This window comes from Helianthus annuus, chromosome 11 (assembly GCF_002127325.2).
Source record: "Helianthus annuus cultivar XRQ/B chromosome 11, HanXRQr2.0-SUNRISE, whole genome shotgun sequence".
Classification (NCBI taxonomy): domain Eukaryota; kingdom Viridiplantae; phylum Streptophyta; class Magnoliopsida; order Asterales; family Asteraceae; genus Helianthus; species Helianthus annuus.
In genome coordinates this window covers 13,671,685-13,694,135 of record NC_035443.2, presented here as the reverse complement: position 1 = coordinate 13,694,135, position 22,451 = coordinate 13,671,685, and the positions used below count along the sequence as shown (strand labels likewise).

Below are 22,451 nucleotides of genomic sequence, written 5' to 3'. Positions count from 1 at the left end.
AAATACTCCAATTAAATGCCATGCATGGCTATTACTACAGTAGGCTACTCCCAAGGCTCAATTTCCAGCTTTAAATCAGATTTTCATCTCATTCTTGGGCATTTTCATAGTAACCAAGAAGCTCTCATTGCAAGAACCTTCAAGGCAGACTTCCTGGAGCTAATCTGATCATCAAGGCCGATTCCTAGTGTTCACTAAGCACCTATAGGACCTTTGTAAGCTTTCAATTCGTTCTCTAATCCGTTCTTGCTTTGATTATTGCTAAAAGTCAAACTGTTTGTTCATAAGCTTTGACTTTCTGATTAAACGGATTTCTTTCAGTCTTTTCTCGAATTGAAACCTGATATATGTTGGTATTTATGTGGGAAACAAACCCTCTAAAGGGTACTATCTGAATCCCACTATATGCATGCTAATTGTCGAGTCAAACGTATTTCTAAAAAGTCAACAGAAGTGATTTTTGCAAAAATAAGCTTGAATGTTAATATATTAGACATGCAATCTGATTGATCATCATAAAATAACTTGTAATACATATAAGAATATGTTTTACCATCATCAACTCGACAATCTATAGTATAGACACGAATCGGAACCGAAAGTCTTGTAAAACGATTATTTCGTAGACTATCGATTCGGATTCGCACATGCATGCTCGAGATCTGTATTGGAAAGTATTTTTGACCATTTTTATTTTGGTAACACTTTCTGGAAATTTTGTTGATTAAGTCTATGCTTAGCCGATTCGAATGCATGTTTCCGATTTATGCATAAAGTTGACTATTTTGCCCTTTTTGATATAAAACGTGATTTTTGGAAAAGTGAAAGGATAGAAATCTTTATTTCTAATATATAAACTTGCACCGAAAATTTCGGATCAGTTGGTGGTCCAGATTGTGAGTTATGGCCATTAGCGTAAAACTATGTTCTTAATTTACATAAACGGCCCTTTTCGCATATGACCTATTTCTGGCCACGTTTTGATGCAAAACTTTTTACCAACTGATGTATTATAATATTCTGGGAATTTTGATGATTTTTAATTAATTTTTGGCTGAACGGATCCTAGATCGCCTAGCTATTTCGGGTTATGTCGGTTTTGACCGTTTAAGTCATAAAATGAGTTTTACACATCCTTTTGACCCGAAACCTTTTTCTACTGATTTTATAAGTTAAATAAATTATTTTAAGTATTCTGGAAATATAAAAATCTCAGATTTATTGTGAAAACCCGAAAACGCCCTTAAATCGCATTTTTAGCATTTTAAGCGCATAGTAAGCGTTATACTCGTTTTAATTATATAAGACCTATACCTACTGATGTGTTTAGCATATTTTCATATAAAAACAGTATGTATAAGTATAAGAACTCAGATTTCCAGTTTTGGCTTTTTAGCCCTTGTGAAATTACTAAATTACCCCTACGGTGCATAGTTTGGTTTTAAATGATAAATTTGATATATGGGTCATACCCTACTGATATAATATGTTATATTAAGTATATTTACTGTATGAACCAGACCCGAAACTCAGATTTCTAATTTTACTCTTTTATTATCTTTTAAATGACCAAAATGCCCTTCTAAGGCATAAATCGGGTTTAAAATTATTCCGGGCAATATAGAACATAACTTACTGATATTATATCATAATTAAAGCATATTATATCAGGGAGCTTGCATTTGAATCATTTGACTACCCGTATCGCCCTTTTCGCGTTCGATTCGGTTTACGTAACTAGTTTGCGTAAATTGACCGAAACGGGTCAAACGTTATCATTTTTATTTCAAAATCCAGAATGTATTTAGTATACCCATATTATACAAGTATTCAAACTTGTCGGGTCTAAATCACATTCTATCCGGTCTTTCGCTTAATCGTGCGTAAACCGTATCATCCTTAAACTAACCGGTCAAAGCTTAAGCTTAAATAAAAGGCCGTTAGGAATCTAATAGGTTAATTATAAACCTTTGTTCCAGATTAGGAGGCCCGGTAAAAGCTACCAACACTTATCATTTGTGACTTATACTTGCTCAGGTAAATACATTTTGACTTATTTTCCCTATACGGGCTTGGGGTACGGTATTTAAAATACCGCTTGATCGGGCGCACAAGTCCTGCTCCTTATGGGTGTACAGTCTTGAATAGCTTGTGCGACTTCGTTTAAACAGTATTGTCTTACTTAAAGGCTTTGGGGGGTTATTGACCGTGTCCCGGATATCCTTGGCATTATCTTACGAGATGGCCACGACCAGAGCACGGGGTGTAGGCGTACACTCGTCGTGTATAACTCTTTAATGTGGTGTGTCATTTAATTCTTAGCCCAGACAGCAGATCCCGGGCCACCAAAGATACGAGTGCATGTAAATCGTTCACAAGTTTATATTATATAATTATCCCAAGTTAATAAAAATATTTATGCCTTGTGCATTTAAATCAATTTTCAATCATTTTCAAAATGAGTCAGTCGATTTGTATTTACCAGTGTAAACTGACGTATTTTTCCCAAAAGGTTAAGTGCAGGTACTATACGAAAATAGGCTGGCTGTTTCCTAAGAGCGTCCACTATAGTCTCGCAAGCTCGGACGACAAATATCTGTTGAACAATATTTTATCTTATTTTTATTTGATCCGCCTGTGGATCCGTTTCAACTACTGTGATATTTATTATTGCAATTTATTTAAAAGTTGAAATGTATCTATTCTGCTTCCGCTGTGCATTATTATATTGTGTTGATTGTCTATGACGATGCCAACTACGTCACTGTACCCCACACCGGGCCCACCGGTGACACGTGGAAATCGGGGTGTGACATTCTTTCACTTTGGTTATAGGTGAGATTTCATTTAAAGTATTAGCTCTATTATAGTAGGCGAGTTAAAGGAGTTGGCTCTATCTTAGTTGACAAATAAAAAGAGGGGGCTAAATCTTAGGGGAATGGGACTCTATCTTAGTCGGCATAGAAAAAGAGGGGCCAACCAATCTAATACTTACACTTTTAAAGTGTCTACTCTATTTTAGCCGGGGCGCTCTAGACCGCCTGCTAAAATAGCGTCGACATTTTATGCATGTAATTATTAGATTGATTGTTTTGTGAACCAGATTTACTTTTTATTGTTTTTAGTGCCAGCTAAAATTAAGGTGGTGTTTGTTTTCTAAAAAAGATCTGCGCAAGCTCTTCTGTCTGCGCCGTGCAGACCACGCGCAGACATTGCCGTCTACAGACCGTTTGTTTTTCCGAAGACGTTTCATTAAAAAAACATCTGCGTGAGTTCATCTTGGTGCAGACTTGTCCCAACAACTTCTAAGGTCTGCAGAGGGTTAAACACCACCACCCACCACCACCGTCAACCCACCACCACCGTCCATCACCACCACCACCACCACCGTCCACCACTATCATCCACCACCCACCACCGTCACCACCAACCACCACCTTCCACCACCACCGTCCAGCACCATCACCATTCGTACACCACCACCAGTTTATTTTTGAAGTCAACATACAAAAATAAACAACCTTCTTCTTACAGACTGCAGAGATTTGGTCCACCTCTTCTTCTACAGATGTCTGTGGTCCGTAGACTGTAGACATTTTACCTCTTAAAACACAAATACGTACCACCCAAGTCTCCTTACCGATTTTGCTTACTTGCCGTATTTTTAATTGTTTCTTTCTTCTTTTTTTTTTTGGATTACCTGTTTGTTTGTTTGTTTACAAAGTGACAAATTCAGTGTCTTGTTTGGTCAAGTTGCATCCGTTTCGGATAAGATTTCGGATCACCGGGTCTTGTTTCAATTTGCAGCTGTTTATATATTTTTTAACAACTTTTGTAGTCTTGTGTTGAAATCATGTTCTTCATCTGAGGTTGCCACCTTGCATGTGAGGTGTAAATGACCGAATAGTTTCGTACTTTCATGCAAAGGTCATAAATACTACTACTGCATATACCACTTTCTATCATTTTCAGCTTTAATTTAATAATTAACAGAAACTATACATTATCATGTGTTCTTTAAACCAGCTTATCATCCTCCTGTTTGCATGTTCATATTGGTGGTCACTTTCTTATTCTGATTCAATCTCTAAAAAACCACAAGATGGTTATTATGGTGATGGTGTATCACCACCAGCTGCATGTCAAAACTGCAACAACTGTCCTCCATATCCATGCACCCCTCAACCCCTTCAACCACCACCACCACCGCCGCGTAAAGGGAGCGCGATATACACCACTCCACCACCACCTCCAGCAGCTTCTGTAGGCGGAAATTGTCCGCCGGTCGCTCCGGTTACTTGCTGTCAAAATACTCCTCCTAATCCCATGCCAAACACTGGTTTCCCTTATTATAATAATAGTAATGGGAACTTTACACAAGTCTCCAGCTTTTCAACAACTAAGTGTTCTTTTGTGATTTTGTTGCTTCCCTTTGTATTTCTTTTTGGTGTTTGAACAAGGTAATTTAGAGCTTCTTGTTATGTGTATGTATGTTGATTATCCTTTAATTTTAGTTTCTTCTTCTTTCATTTATTTATGAGTTAACTGTCATTTTTGGCCCTGTGATTTAATGAAAAATGCCACTTCAGTTCAAAAAAAAATTGCACCAGTTTTGTCATCAATATTTTTTAAACGTGCCACTTCAGTCCAAAAAGATAACGCTCCCTTAAAAACGTTGATGACGGAACTGGCGCAATGTGTAACACCCCAACCTAGACAGGCTGGCATGTCACTATTACAGATATCAAAAACCAAAGAGTTTCAATAAACGATAGAAACCAAGAAACAAAAGTCTCGAATCCACCAGAAAACCTAAGTCTTATATTATTCAATTACTGAAAATAAATAAACACGGAAACTTCAAAAACTTCTTAAACTTCATTTTTCTCTCACTCATCCCCGTTTCCCTTGATTACCTGCAAAACACACACAAAACAACACAAGAAAGAAACTACGGCTGAGCCAAAAGTTGCCCAGTAACGGAGAAATCAACAGTAAAAGTAAGACAGACATGCGAACAGAAACATGAATGGTACTGACGTCAAACAAGTCTAGATTTTGGCACAGAAACAGATACGTATATAACTTGAATCCCAAAACTTATACTGAACAGATAACAGATACTGAACATAACCTGATGCATATAACATATCAAACATATCATAACAGAGACAAGACATACGTGACAACATATAACAATAAAACAAGTCACGTAATATAGAAGCACCCACGAGCCTAAACAGAGGCATGCATGGCTATAGTCCATGCGCCGAGATGGTGCATGTAGGCGCACACACATTATTCCATCTCAACAGGAGTCAGGAGTCAGAGCTAAGATCGATCTATTCGCCTCTAAGGGCCATGTGCTACACAAGCACAAACTAGAAACGCCGTGAACTTTAGTTACGCACCGTCACGATGAGTGCCATGTCGTTGACGCCCCAACGACAAGTCAGAAGCGCTCGGGTGACAGAGTACAAAGCCGTATAAAAATAAAAGTATCTTGACATTAGTCTAAAGGGAACATGCAATAATGAGCACAAGGTCCAAGGTCTATTGCATGCTTCAACATATACTAATTACGAAACGGAAACAACTAGCGAAAACATCCGTACTACAAAGTAACGGACCTGAATAATAATACTATGATGAAAAGAAAACAGAATCCGTACCTTATTAGCAAGCAAAAGAAAACCCAATTAATCAAGTCGACCTCGAAAATCAAAAACCTATAATCCCGTTACAACCAGAATCAGTTTCATGATAATTTTATTCAGTTTACTCAATTCATTTGCCAAGAGATTCCCAACAACCAAAACTAAATCATAAACCTCTGTTGCTAAATTTAATTGGCATATCTTGTTTTTAGTTTATTGATAAAAATGTATGAGCATCTTTTCCCATTAATATAAAGTTTAACTTTACTTTTATAACTACTTTACTAGTATTATTAAGCTACTGATGATATAACATATGTTTGTAGATAAATTTGTTGTATACATAATACTAATATTAGAATTGCTTCACAAAATTCAAGGAATTATTTTGACAAAAGAAACCGATGCAAGTATCAAATTATGAGGGTTGACTTTTTCAACTCTTAAGTGATTGTAACTTCCAACTAACAACAATAGTTTAGAACATTTTAAGTTTTCATAATAACATGGATCCTCATCACATAGCTTAGTTGTTATGTAACTAGGAATTTTTTGCAGAAGTAGGTGGTCTACAAAAATAAAGAGTGCAATTAGGTGAATTTCAAAAATATTTTCAGATATAGGTAAGTTGTGGAATGAATTCGTGACCTTCTCTCCATTTTCTGCAAAAGAACATGAATTCCTGCAAAAGCTGACATTCTTTGAAAAGGTTTGATTCTGAAACAGCGACCTTGTGAAGGTCGCGAATTGATGTCACAATCTTGTACAAGGTCGCGAATTCATATACCAAGCTTATTAAAGGTCGCTATTTCATGTCCCAACCTTGCTGAAGGTCGCAGATTGAAGTTCCAATCATGTATAAGGTCGCGGATCCATGTATAAACCTTGGTAAAGGTCGCGAATTGATGTCCAGACCTTATACAAGGTCGCAGATTCATATCCCAAGCTTATTAAAGGTCGCAGATTTGAACCACAAGCTTATTGTTTTGTCTCGATACTTTAATAAAGCATGGCAGATTATTTTTGAATATGGACAAAAGTTGCAGAATTTATTAAGCTTTTCGGATGGTAGTGTATAGGTGCATGTATGAGGTTTTTGTCCCTTTCTTGCATGAAATGTGAGTGGTAAATGTTTTGGTGATATGACTTGACCCTAGCTCTCACATGATAAGAAATAAAACCTGCACATTTGAATAGTTGTGTGTAAGAGAATCCAACTGTAGTGTAAGGAAAACTTCTGCAAACACAATGAATTCGAAAATTGAGGCAGCTGGTGAAGTATTTACATATGAACATAAAGCAAAGGAGTTGAGCTACATTTTCAATATCAAAGTCAATCCTTTCATTAACGAAAAAAATTCAGTCAAGTGTTATAAGCCGAAGATGAATTTTGAATGTCATCCTGGTCCGATGAATGCATCGGTGTTGTTCTTGGGCAACAATCACCGTGCGTTTGAGGTGTTTAAAAATCCTACACCGTATGATAACCCATTAGATGTTAGACGATCAGATCGAACGTTCTGGCAACATATCAAACAAAATCCGGTTAGTGGAAGGGTAGAAGCTTTAATACATGCAGCAGGTTTCAGCGGGATACTGCAATGTGGGTACAAGTATCTTGACCACGCGTTAATAACTGCGTTGGTTGAGAGATGGAGGCCAGAAACTCACACGTTTCACCTTCCATTTGGAGAAACGACCGTGACATTACAGGATGTCAACGTGTTGTGGGGGCTACCGATAGATGGGTTGCCTATTTCTGGGGCTGACACTGGTATGTCGATGTATACTGTACGCGACAAGTGTCAAACGGTGTTGGGGTTTACCCCTGAAGAAGCTTTTGTGAAGGGCAAAAGGGTTAGGTCCGCCCGAGTTTTAGCACAAATAACGTCATCCAATTTTTCTGAAAATGAAGCATCAGATGAAGATTGCATTTTTCGTGCACGTCAAATAATATTTTATTTGATAGGGTGCACAATCTTTCCTAATAATGCAAACAACCTGATTGATGTCAAATTTTTATATTTTCTGGTAGACTTGCCCGCATGTTCGGGATATAGTTGGGGAGGTGCTGTGTTAGCTCTCCTTTACAAAAACCTTTGTAATGCTACAGCACCTAATGCTATAGCCATTACTGGCCCAGTTGTGCTTCTACAAGTGTGGGCTTGGGAGAGGGTTCGCTGTTTTGCTCCTGCTGTTGCCCGGTTCCAGTACAATGCCCCGTTAGCTGCTCGGTAGTGTGAATTGTAAATAATGAAATTTATTATTTGTATATATATACCTGACTTATGTTATTTTTTTAATTTATCCTTTTAGGTAGAAGGGAAGCTTAACGTGTACAGATGTTTCCACACATTGCCTGAGAACATATAGATCTCAGCTGCAATCAATGACCGAGGCAACGGTATGGTTGTTAGTTGTTGACATATAAAATTTAAGTTTGTTTGAAAAGGTTTTAATGAATGAATTTTTTTTTGTTGCAGTTTAATTGGAGGCCATACGACGACATTCTCGATAGACTCCCCGATATATGTCGGAGTGGTATGGGAATTTGGCTGAGTTGTTGCCCTTTGCTATGCTACGCGGTTGTGGAGCATCACTATCCTCAACGAGTGATGAGACAGTTTGGCATGTTCCAGTACATACCTAACCCAATTGCCATAGATCATAATGAGCATGCCAGACTTCATGCCATGAACCGGAGTGGGAAAACCGGCTGGAACTGGTTAAGTCGTCACGCACCGTATGTTAGTCAGTGGGAGGCACGTCATCAAAACTTGGTGACGGGGGAACTCACGACATCTGTTGGAGTTGCCAACGATTACATGTCGTGGTACATGCAACATACGGTGTTATATGTGTCTAACCCACAGTTGTCAGCTGGCCCTACGAGCGGATTTCAAGACGAAGGAGCGAGGGTCCAAATGATGGTATTTACAAGTGTAAAATTATTGAAATCATCCATTCTTATTTTTATTAAAAAATTAATTATTAATTTATTTTTGCAGTCGGAGACGATGGGTCTAATTCACCGATCTGAAGATGTGGACGTTATTCATGGTGCGGCTTATCGGGCCCTTGAGATGTCTAATGTTCCACAATACACACAATATCCGACTCATCTGTCACAGGAGCCGGTGGACCTTGTTTCATATCCTCGTACACAGAGGTTAGGTAGGCAACGACGTCGTGCTCGTGGTGGTAGAAACGTTGAAGAGGCCGGGCCATCAAATTGGGCCCCAAACTTCGAAACAGGGGGGGACAGGATCCGGTGGTAACGAAGATTTAAACTTTGCGGTAAACCTTGGTAATACTGATACGGGTGCATCATGGCAGTCGGCGTTGGCTACGGCATGCTCCGAGGGTTTTGACGTGGGTATGTTATTAAACCCCCAACAGAATGATATGGGTGACAACAATCAGTTTGTAGACCCAAACATAAGTCAGGCGGGGTTCTTTAGCCCCTCGTCCCATATGATGGACCCCAACACTAGTCTGGCAGGGTTTGTTACCCCCGCGTCACAGATGATAACATTTATGCCGGAGACCCAAACAGACTATCATTATTGGGCCCCAAACCAAAGTAACGAAGATCACCGGAACCGTTATGCAGATGTTGAACCAAACCCCTTAGACTGGAGTCTCGACTTGAACCTGTTTCCACCACCACCGAATGACCCATAGAGTGTAATACGTTGTGAGTTAAATATATTGTGTAATAAACTGTGAAATAAATATATTGTTCTTTTTGTTTTTGTTTTTGTTATGTCTATTATTAATTATTTTTTCAAAGTAAGCCGATGCTAAAAAACACATAATGATGTATTTATATTTGTATGTCATTAAGGGTATAAAGGACATTTCACAATTTTAAAGTGATAAGCATTTTTCTCAAAAAGAAAAAATATTTTTAACTCAATTTCTACCCACTATAAATACCCCTACCATAGTGAGTGAGAATTCCACAAAAACCACAACCACCTTCATGGCTAACCCAGGTGACAAACAAGTAGCTGATGTGGTGCAGAGAAAGTCATTTTCGATTCTAAACAAGTTAAGACGTCCAACGGCTGGTTCTAGCACTTCGTCTTTTCCAAAGCCGACCGAGGTCGTGGTAAATAACCATGGGTCGTCTGCTCAGTTGAGTAAACCTGGTGGCAGCCCTCCAGAAAGAAAAAATTTTCCATTTCCAACCGAAAATTCCGAAAATTGGTCAAGGGATGCTGTTGAGTTTTACCTAAACGGGGATTCCCCTTTTTGTTATTCTCGCTTTTTAGGGGAAATACAGCTACCTAGAAGCTTTTGGGGTAGCCTACTAGGCTACGAATCTAGCTCATGCCTAAATGACATTGTAAACCCAATCCTTCCATTATTAAATTTTGATTATACAAATGAATGATTAGATATATATTTTCTTTATGGCAGCATGTTCAAGCGTGGACGCTAAGGCTGATGTGGCTTCGACAATCTAAACTTTTAAAAGACCCGTCAAGGAAATTGCGTTGGACGGTTTTACCTCCGCAATTTTATGAAGACGTGTGTTATACGAAGGATTGTTTAAGAGCGGTAGACATGGCGGGAAAGAAGGAACCGTACCCTCCATTTTGGGAGGTTGATTATTTGTATATTCCGATATGGATTAAGCAGGAGGACTGGTTACTATTCCGTGTTGATCTGTTTAACATGGAAATAACACAATATTGGACTGATAAAAGATGGGGAAATGATAAAAGACGGCTGGTTGAACACGTGATGGACATTTTTCCAATTTTCTTCAAGCATTTTCTGGACCAAATCCAATATTGGCGAAACTCGAGATACTGCACAAAGAAAAAAGTTTCTTTTCGTTATGTTCAAGACGGTGTGCCTCAGGACAATGGTAACATTGCTAATTCAGGGGTGCTTGTCTGTATGATGATGGACAACCTTGTAAGAGGCAAGTCGCTCATTGATGAAACTGATGTAGAGGAGAGTTGTACCAACTATCGTCGCCACATGGCTAACGAGCTTTATAGATGGCGTTGTATGTAGGATTAATGTTTTTGTTGTTTATGAATTGTGGTTTCGTAGTTTCTTTATAATAAACAATTTAATGTTTAGTAATATTCCGACATATTAGGCTTTTTGTCAAAAAGGGCCAACCATGCGTTTTTTGGGTCCGTTATCTCACCGGTGTGTCCAACTTCGCCATCACCGGGTTTGTTCGTGTCGTCTGCTAGGGTGAATAAGGGCTTGGGGCATTCGCGTTGTCTCGCCGGAGGTCGTATCTTCTCGTTATGAGTGGTGGAAAACGGCCAAAAGGGCATTTTTGGCCTTTTGTGAAAAAGGGCCAGAAAGGGCCAACCATGCGTTTTTTGGGTCCGTTATCTCACCGGTGTGTCCATCTTCGCCATCACCGGGTTTGTTCGTGTCGTCTGCTAGGGTGAATAAGGGCTTGGGGCATTCGCGTTGTCTCGCCGGAGGTCGTATCTTCTCGTTATGAGTGGTGGAAAACGGCCAAAAGGGCATTTTTGGCCTTTTGTGAAAAAGGGCCAGAAAGGGCCAACCATGCGTTTTTTGGGTCCGTTATCTCACCGGTGTGTCCATCTTCGCCATCACCGGGTTTGTTCGTGTCGTCTGCTAGGGTGAATAAGGGCTTGGGGCATTCGCGTTGTCTAACCGGAGGTCGTATCTTCTCGTTATGAGTGGTGGAAAACGGCCAAAAGGGCATTTTTGGCCTTTTGTGAAAAAGGGCCAGAAAGGGCCAACCATGCGTTTTTTGGGTCCGTTATCTCACCGGTGTGTCCATCTTCGCCAACCATGCGTTTTTTTGACAAAAAAAGTCAAAATTTGATATTTAATTATTTAATACAAGTACGATAAACAATTACACATTTTATTAACGACTAGGGGGAGTTGGCGTTGTCTCGCCAGAGGTAGTATCCTCTCGTTTTGGGGGTGAAAAACGAGCTGCATAAAACTCATCCGCCATCTCTCTTCTGTATTTCGCGCAAGCCTCCACAACATCTCCCCCAATCCCGACGTCCTCGTCGTTAACCAGTTTACTTAACAACATACAAACTAACACCCCTGAATCTGGTCCTGGGTTTTCCTTTTGATGTTGGCAAACTTCAGTATGTGTCACCATTGTCTTTTCCACATGTGGGCGTCCAGAATGTTCCCAGTATGCAATTTGTTCCAAAAAAGTTTTGAATAAAGATTCAAATTTTATTAGGGTTGGGTATACCCTAACTTGAATCAAGTTTGACCCATCAGAAACACTAGAAGTACACGTCCCAGTAAAATACAAAGTAAGGTGAAGTGTCCGCATATCAACACGAACCATGAACCAGTCTTCAAGGTCAACACATATTGGAATATAAACCTGAGACAAAAATAAATAAGATAAACGTATTTGGTTTAAGATATACAGTGGGGGATGATAGTGTTACCGTATCGATGTCCCATAATGGAGGGTAATGTTCCTTTATTCCAATAGCAAAAGGTAACGCGCGATGGTTAGGATTCTCTTCCAAAAGGTCGAGAAATTGAGGTGGAAGAATCGTCCATGGAAACAGTTGTTCTGGTCTTTTTGATTTGTTTATTAAAATCCATCTGAACCTCATCATTCTCGTTACCCACCCACACACATGCTACAACGGTGAAAGTTTTATAACATGAGAATTAAAATAAATTTCCGGAGGGTTTTAATAATTTATATCCTTACCAGTGGCGACAGGTAACCGTAGTTCTCGTATCCAAGTAGGGCACCCCAAAACTCGGACCCGAGTTGTCTCCTTCCAAGGAATCCGCTATAACAGAAAGAAGAATCTCCATTATGATAAAACGCCATTACATTTTTTGACCACGATCTAGACTCTTCTGTTGGGTAATAGTACCAGCGTCTCTTTCTGGGGATCTTCTCAGGGGGGTATCAGGGACTTCCTCAAGCTCCAATAACGAGTCTTCTGGGTCCCCCATTTGTTGTGTGTCGTTGGTGCAATTCGAGATGGGGGTATGAGTGACTATTTATACAAGTAACTGTTCTGTTATACAAGGTCGCTGTTTCATTCAGGGATGTTATACAAGGTCGCTGTTTCATTCAGAGATGTTATACAAGGTTGCTGTTTCATTCAGAGATGTTATACAAGGTTGCTGTTTCATTCAGAGATGTTATACAAGGTCGCTGTTTCATTCAGGGATGTTATACAAGGTCGCTGTTTCATTCAGAGATGTTATACAAGGTTGCTGTTTCATTCAGAGATGTTATACAAGGTCGCTGTTTCATTCAGAGATGTTATACAAGGTCGCTGTTTCGTCTATAAAAGGCCCTCCATTTGTAGTACCTCATCACTCTTCTATGCAATACCATTTCGTAGTAATGCATAAGCGCAATGTCGGCAAACGGTTACCTCCTTTCTCCCACTTTCAAAACAATTGCTTAACTGAAGAAGACAAGAAAGCTATTTTGGAATGGGAACTACCCCCAAAGGTTACTGTTTTGGATGAAGGAAAGAAATCATCAAAATCGGAACCTGTGGAGCAAGGAGGATCGTCTTCCGGTGCAGTTGTGAATCAGCAACTGGCGAAACAGAAGGACGTTCGTGGAAGAAATAAAGAGGTTGAAGAAATCCCCGTTGTCAAAAAACTTTGGACCTATCAAAATCAACAGTTTGATTTCAACCCTAACCCGGAGGAGGATTACGATCCAGAAGTCCTGAAGGAAGCTTGGAACTATGAGGAAGAAGAAGAAGACTGGTCCTGTGTTTGGCACAACCCATATTCTGGAGAAGAGTCAGACTCGGAACTATCATCTAGAGGTGACTGCCATTGGAAATAGGGTTGCTCCGTTTCTATCATGATGTTTGTTGTAGTGGTGTTTACTTGAAAGTTTTTTGTCCTTTTCTATCTCTTTAGTGGAAGAAGTTATTGTACTATATTGTATCAGTAATGTATTGTACTAGTATTATAATAACCACCCACCCCTATACTTCTCCTGTCTATAAATACCACCTATCACCCAAATATGTCTTCACACCTTTACCTCACCACACTAGTTATTCCGATGGCAGATGGTGATAACGAATTACACATTCATTTTCATTTGCATATACATGAAGGGGAGCCAAACCCTGCAAATGTTGAACGACAACCAAACCGTAACTCTGTTCAGCCACAACCGAACCGTAACACTGCTCATCCACAACCCAACGTTAACTCTGTTCAACCACAACCCAACCGTAACTTTCTTGCACCCCAAACCAACAGTAACTATATTGGTCGACAACCAAACCCTAACAGTGTGCTCCCCTCCACTGAACACCTGCATGCCCCTCCCAGACCTTCACCCCTCAACCAACATCCTCGCCCACCACCATATGTTGAACATCCAAATCCTTGGATTGTGCAGAACCCTAACACTGCATCGCCAAGGGTTATAGATCCATACCCGGTATGTAGGTTTGGATGCATCTACCATAGCATGTGCTACCACCAATACGACAGTGATCGTGACTCTAATGCGTTATCAGATGATGCCGTCGTTAGTGATGATCCATGGGAACAATATGACAACTTTGACAGCGACTCTGATACATCCTTTTGATTCCAGATGATGCCGTCGTTAGTGACTTAGGGGTTCCTGTATTGGTAGATGTATTGTGTGTTCGTGAATTCTCCTAAATTAAAATAAACCACGTAATGTACTTTGATGTTTTTATTTAGTGTTTTGTGTTTGTGAATTTTCTTAAATTAATAGTCGTAAAAACTCATTTTTTTGGAACACATGTCTTAATTGTTAAATTACACCACCAATTGACAATTCAAACAGAAATACCAAACACAAAACATAGGAGGATACACCTAACAGTTAACATTAAAACCACAAAAAGATACTAACTTAACGTCGGCCACAGGTCTTCCTGTTGTGACCGGTTTCTCCGCATCTGCTACATCGACGTGCCTGGGGTTCATCGTGGTAGTTAACATCCATCTCGTTTTGAATTCTTCTTGAACGAACCCTGCCACGATGTGTTGTGACCCTCGAAGGGTCCCCTTGAATTGTCCAGTCCGCTTCTTCCCACTCATCTTTGTGTCCCAGGGTGAAAAAATGACCGCTATATTGTTCCTGATAGGTGGTGGTGTGGAATATGGAGTGGGTAACGTCATGTGGTTGCTCACCCCTCCAAGCGCAAACAGCGATAGCATGGGAACAGGGGAATCTAAGCATTTGCCATTTCCCGCATGAGCATCGGTGGCGTCTGTATTCAACGGTGTACTCGTTTCCACCGTCATCATTGTTTTCTTCCCTTGAAACCACCGCGTAACGACCTTCTCTGACATCGTAGACGGACACTTCATGTTGCATGGCCACTGAATGCAACTTGTTATACCTGGACCAAATTCTAGGGGTAGAGGGGTATTGCAGCTTTGGGCCATCTGCGCGTGGCGAGCATACTCTGATACGTCCTTGGTGAACGTATAATGAATTAAGGCTTTTACTGGCAGGAGTCTTGCTTCCCGTAAGACATTATTCATAGACTCAGATATGTTCGTCGTAAGGTTACCCCAACGACGGTTTCCGCGGTCATGAACAATAGTCCACTTGCTTTTGTCGATGTCGTTCAGGTAGTTCCAAGCAGCCTGATTTAACATCTGCATTTCCCTAACAGCCCAAAGATACTTTCTTCTCTGACTTGTGCTCCCGATCATCCAACACAGCTTCCTAAGAGATTTGGTCTTGAACCTACCACTAAAATTGCTTCTGACATGCCGAAGACAATAACGGTGGTAGGCGTTTGGTTCCCTCCAATCCAGAAGGTTCTCCATCGCATTAATTATCCCTGCATGACGGTCTGATAGAACACAAATTCTACTGTTACAGTCTTTGGTGACATATTCTCTCAAATTTTGGAAAAACCAACACCAACTATGAACCGTCTCTTCGTCAACTAGCGCGTACGCCACTGGCATTATGTAGTTGTTGGCGTTTTTGGTTACCGCAACCAACAGCTTACCACGGTACCCTCCTTTCAAGTGTGTGCCGTCCACAGAGATGACAGGTTGGCAAAGATGAAACGCGCGAATAGAAGGACCAAATGCCCAAAAAACATATTTGAATGTTGGATTTCCTGGAGCCGAGTGCGGGTGATGAAACCATGAAACAACCGTTCCAGGGTTTCGAGACTGAAGCCGTAACACGTACTTTGGCAGCTCCTGAAAGTTGCTTTCCCAGGTTCCATATATCCTCTCAATTGCTTTTCTTCGTCCACGCCACGCCTTCGTATACGTAACATCGACAGACATCGCTTGCTTTATATGCGTCCTGATGTGTTTCACCTTCAACGCAATGTCTGTACGAATTTGCGGTAGGATGTGTGCAGCGATATCCTTAGATCTAAGGCACCTGTTGTTGTTGCGTACCACCGTGGAATAACAAGTGTGGGCAGGCGCCCAGTTTGTAATTTGCCAAAGGTGTTGGTGTTTCTGTTTTGATGCCGTTGCACGCCATTCACACAAAGGGGCATGAGGGAAAGGGTTTTTAAATTTTTTGTTTCTCGTGTAGCATTTAACTTTGTATAAAGTTGGTTTGCTATCCATCACAAATATTTCCCTTCCACGGCGAATGTTCCATTCTCGGATAGCAAGGTCCACCTCCTGTTTTGACTTGAAATACATGCCGAGACGTATATGTTTTACTTTTGGATTCCATACGTCCATCACATTATCTTCATAATCCGGACACATGTAATCCCTAAGTTCCTCGTCGTCGTCTGGGTCGTCATGTGTCGCTGGAATGATAGGCCGCGGCTGAGCCAGGGTCAACTCAGTGTGTTGGTTGACTGCAGCCTCGTCGTCAGAAGTACCATCGTCGGATGGTGGTGCCTCTTCACTTTCAGAACTTTCTTCGGTGCTGCAACTTTCAGAATCATCAAAACCGTCATTATTGTTGTCACCCACCAGAAACTGGGAGGACGGTCCTACTATGTTATCAACAGAAGGCATCAAGTGGTGTTCTTGAGTTGTTTGCCCGTATCCCTCGTCATCTTCATCAGAATCTTGGGTGTCAACAACATTACGTTGTGTAATGTCATGCAGAAGGTTTGTGAAACTGAAGTGTTGGACAGGATTGACTGCCTCCCACTGAACATAGATCTCGGCAATGAAGTTGGTTTCCGATACTTGGGCTAAATAGTTCATTGTTTCAATTCCATCATCGTTGAATATTTTTGTTGTCTGAGATATGCCCTCAAACGTGTACCCTAGTAACAATGAAAGGCGCACCGATTCTTTCTGAAGTTGAACATGATTACAGATTGAATCCACCAATTCGTCATACGACGATTTATGTCGCATAAGGAAAGAGGTTGTTAGCATGGATTGGTCAAACTGAACAGACCCGTTAACAAAGGAAAACACACCGCCCCAATATAGTCTTACGAGGTACGGCCGAAAAGAATCCATGAACTAACAAAGTGAAATGTTAAGATATGATAAGGATGAGTGGGTTGTGTAAGCGGGATTTGGTTTGTTAGGAAATGTTAAGAACTCAGTGGGTTGTGTAGTGGGTGGAGAAGCTAATACAACCAGTATTTATAGTGTTGGAGTAACAAGATAGTTGGTGGAGCCCACCATCTTGGTGGATGAATAGACAAATAATAATATTTTTTAAAAATTCTAATAAGTAAAAATGGTGGCAGTTCTCTTATAACGATTTTTAATACATTGAAGTTAGTGGGATTTTATTATTCATTTGTAGTCTTGGTTCTAATTTTTTTTTTTCAACCATCAATGAAATTAAGGTTACAACAAAGCATGATACAAACCCAAATATAAAAAGGTTTACAACATTACGATCCATCAAACACTCAAATTACATAAATGTATTACTATTTTTAATTACATACAATGTTCACTTCGTACTATTTTAACAAATCATTTCTATATGCAACACTGCTTGTCGGGCTTCCAATTAGAAGTAAAATACAGCGAATCCCGTCCCATTTCTTCTTATATCGAGCTTCCTGATGCAACTTTTTATGTGAAGGAAATGAGAGGTCGCTGGAGGATCTTCGTGGGGCTGATTCCCCCACCAAAACTGGAAGAATAATTTACGGGAGGAGGTGGTAGATGACACAGACATCAACTTCGTACAATGTTCACTTCGTACTATTTTAATAAATAATTTCTAATTGCAAGACTTTTTGTCGGGCTTCCAATTAGAACATAAATACAGTGAATTTAAACCCGACCCATTTATTCATATATCGAGCTTCCTGATGCAACTTTTTCTGCGACAGGAAATAAGAGGTATAAGGTTAAGGATGCTGAAAATTCTGCAACCTCGGTGATGTTCGGCGAACCACATTACAAATTTTTTTTAAGTTCATACCGAAAATGCGGCTGACGCCACCACCAGAAGTTGCAGAGTAATTTACGGGAGGAGGTGGTAGATGATAAACGCCTCAGCGTCTGCTAGATCTTTCATAAGACTCAATAGCAGACCTTGACGCAACCACAGCAGCATATTTTATTATCCTCGTACACGTTACGGGAGGAGATGGTAGATGAGAATAATCTTTCTCATGCACACAACATCTTCCCACCAGGTATACGAAAATTAAAACTGAGAAAAACATCATGACGAATGATCCAAGAGAATCATCATACATTGACCGAATTTTCCAATCAGAAGACATTTTTTAATAAAGAACATCATACAGACACAATTTAAATTTCAAAAGTAAATTTTTTAAACAAACACAGTATGAATTTGGTGTGCATCTGTTATGTGTGGTTGGGTTATAAATTCCGATTTTCAGAACACATTTAATATCATTCTGCGAGCATCATAAACTTTGACAACCTTTAATAAGCTTGTGACACAAAACAGAGACCTTTAACAAGGTTTGTACATGGATCCGCGACCTTATACATGCTTGGAACTTCAATCTGCGACCTTCAACAAGGTTGGGAGTTGAAATAGAGACCTTCAGCAAGGTTGGGACATGAAATAGCGACCTTTAATAAGCTTGGTATATGAATTCGCGACCTTGTACAAGATTGTGACATCAATTCGCGACCTTCACAAGGTCGCTGTTTCAGAATCAAACCTTTTCAGAGAATGTCAGCTTTTGCAGGAAATCATGTTCTTTGGCAGAAAATGGAGAGAAGGTCGCGAATTCATTCCACAACTTACCTATATCTGAAAACATTTTTCAAATGCACCTAATTGCACTCTTTATTTTTGTAGACCACCTACTTCTGCAAAAAATTCTGTAACTAGTATGGTAAGTACACGGCTTCATTTGTGTTCTAAAATTTAGTAAATATTTAATTTAATTATTATATAATGTCCATTACCGATTCAGACTTAATTAACCAAGTATCATGATACAACCCCCAACCTTTAAGAATTTAAGTTCAGCAGGGCTAACTATAGGCTATCATATTCAAACTTTTGTAAAAAAACCCAACAAAGGTGTGTTTTATTCGTTTCTTCATATTAATAATTAGTGACCCCCAAGTCCAATTGTTTAAAGAATAGTTTAGAAAGCAAAGACCAAGAAGCTGAACAAAACCAAACACTAACTTGTACACCACCATTTACTATATCACCTAATATGACTGTAAGAGCAATTATCCATAAGTTACTTGAATCCACGATTTATAAATATCAAAAATAGTTAATTCTCTTGTCTTTTAAAATCAAACATGGACTAATACATTTGTAATTCTTAAAATTATGATGTCCAAAGAAACAGAGGTTGTCAAAATTATTATACTATGTTCTAAACTTTAGTTGCCGGAATCAACTTAACAAACCAGAATTTAAACATTCAAAAATTAGAATCGAACAAAGGGTCGACTGGTTACCTTAGTCACCAAACGGAGCTAATCGGAGACAAAAGACTAGAGCTCCAGATGATCAAACGAACCGAATCAAGCAACAACAATTGATGCGGCCTGAACGATGTGGCGACGGTCACGACGGAGTAGCGCGGACGGAGCTAGACGGACGATGGAGTGCGACAGGTATGGCGGTTTCAAATCCGCAACGTCTAGTTCGCGAGGGATGTATGCGGCGGCGGTTGTGCGGAGGTAACGATAGCTGGTAAAGTGTCGCGTGTTGTGGTGGCGACTGACTCTTGGCGGACAAAGGTTTACGGAGGATTGCGACGGTGGTGCAACGACCGAGTTATGATCGGTATGAAGATCAAATTTAGAAGTGACTATGAAAGGTTTATAAGGAACGGCGATCCTAGAATCGTATCCCAAAATGTTCGGCAGTTTGGTTTGAAAGATAATATATAGTAACTTAACATTATGAAAAAAAAAAAAAAGAATGGCCAAAGAGATAAGGAACAATTTTGCCGCAAAAGACGTCGGAACAAGGATTTGAAAATTGTTTTATGTATAATCTATCTATCTTATTCTAATAAATAAAGATCTTGGGTTGCCACCTGGCACCCTTGACGATCCACAAATTTGGAGGGAAAATTTTATAGAATTTTCACTTTTTTTTATTTAATAATCTAATTATCATCTAAACATTGATTAAATGAGTTCCTAAAAGTAAGGTAAGTTGTGCCATTGTTACGGAAAATGAATATATGGATATTTAATGTTTTTTATTAAATCTAATAATAATTCCGTAAAAAAATAACATATAAGTAAACAATATAATAAAATCAAAGACACAGTTAACAAATATAAAATAATATATTTTTTATAACTAAATTAATACAAAAATAATTACAAAAAGATAAATAATATTTTTTTCTTTGTAAATAATAAAGAAAAGCATGTGCTAAAACTTTTCATTTTCCAGTTTCCTTTTTATTTTTTCACCGTTTCAAACTCATTTTTAGTTTTTACCCTTCTTCCTACCCTTCTCTATGGTTCTGTGCAAATCTTGCTGTTTCTCATTTTCAGATCTGATTGTTGCATGTTTGAGTTGTTTACAAAATTCACATCGAATCTAGGTTGAATGAGGATCAAAGGTTTGATCGTGGACTCTTGATTGAACAATAGATAGATGGAGTTTTTGATTTTAGGGGAAAAATGAAAGAAAAAACGAACTCACCGGTTGAGCCGCACAAATCGGCGAACCGACGAACCGCCCACAATTACGAATCTGCCGGTTTTTTGTGTTTCTCTTTCGTATGCTTTTTAATCGGAGAGTTAGGGTAAACAATCCCTTTTCAATATTTCTGATTCGTTAATTAAATCTCCCGCGCGCTCAATGACGTCGGATTAACTGTTCCTATTTTTCATCGCTTTGGTTTATAGATAGAGATTGGATTTCAATTTCGAATCCCCGTTATTTTTGCTTTCAATCCCAGTAATGGAGCTATATATATGTGATCTGTGTTATTATCTTATCATCTACTGCATACGACTTCTCTCAATTGTGAGTATCGGTTTACATTTCAAGTTAGTGTTTTTTATTTTATTGTATCAGCCAGTTTTCATTTTTTTATTTGTGCTGTGGTAAGTTTCTGATTTTCTGTCACTGATGTTGGTGAGGTAACTGATTTTAAGAAATTGGTAAGTTTCAGCTTTCATTTTTTATGTTGGTGAGGTAACTGATGTTGTTTTTCATTGATGTTGTTTTTAGGTTTAATGTTACTACTGTGCTTGATATGTTGTTTATGGGTTGTTTTTCATTGATATGGTTTTTAATTTATATATCTATGAAAACAGAGATGAAACGAAATCATTAAAATCGTGACAACGATTTCAATCATATAATTTCTTATTTTGAGTAATTGTCATTGGTATTTTTAAGCAAAAATATTATGCCATTGATATGTTATCACTGTTAGTTAGTTCAAAGAATATTAAATCATGTATGGCTTAGTAACTGCATAATGTAATAAAATAATAATGCTAGCGGTGCTGTTTAAATCATCAATTTTGGTGTAGATGCTCATAATTTAACTTTAACCATATTGGCGTCTGGGCTTTATAATGAAAGCCTGTCTCTCTTTAACTCCTACATATGGTTAGCAATAGAGTAAAGAAGCCAAAGATACAATAGAAACATACATGAAAATCATCTGTCCCTCACTAGCAACTAATAAAGCATAAAATTTAAAGTTATATAGTTATGGCTTCGCAAATTGATTATTCTTTTTATTATTATGTTTCGTCTGTTTATCATATTATGATGAGTTGTAATTATGATATGAGACTATATTGGGCCAATAATAATTCTAAACATCTTCATTAATTCACTTTTTTTTAACATCCATAGTTCAATGGCTTTGAATAAAGTTACTCTCATCAGTAACCTTGATGTGTTACTCGAAAGCTATAAACTCAAGAAGTCTTTCAAGATTTGTAAGTTATAGGTGTTACCTTTACTATTTTATCTTATTGATTTTTTAATAGAAGTTTTTATATATGCCAATTTTTTGTTGTATCTAATTTCATAATTTTGTTTTACATTCCCAAAATTTAATATTTTTAGTTTATCTTTGTTATTGGTACGATCCTTTTGAATTTATGTTTGTTATTGCTATGACTATTCAACTTGCGTTACAATTTTCCTAATTTTATTATTTTTGTTGTTCAACCCGTGTAATACACGGGTTACTAACCTAGTTAATAGTATATAATTTTCTTTTTCTTTCCTTTACGTAACATAACACATGCATATGTAAACCATAAAGATTTTTTTCTTTTTTTTTATTGTTATTTCTATTATTAATTGATTTTATATATAAGTATGTATATCACACAATGCATTATCTTTTTTGACTGAAGTGACACGTTTTAAAAATGTTGAGGACGAAATTGGCGTAATTTTTT

General features: G+C 38.7%; 1 protein-coding gene across 1 annotated transcript; it reads left to right on the top strand.

Annotated features, from left to right (window-relative positions):
* Nucleotides 1-6,905: 6,905 nt before the first annotated feature.
* LOC110887816 (serine/threonine-protein phosphatase 7 long form homolog) lies at nucleotides 6,906-7,895 on the top strand. Its single transcript, XM_022135383.1, has one exon. It carries the CDS (start codon nucleotides 6,906-6,908, stop codon nucleotides 7,893-7,895), a length of 990 nt encoding a protein of 329 aa, XP_021991075.1.
* The last annotated feature ends 14,556 nt before the right edge of the window (nucleotides 7,896-22,451 follow it).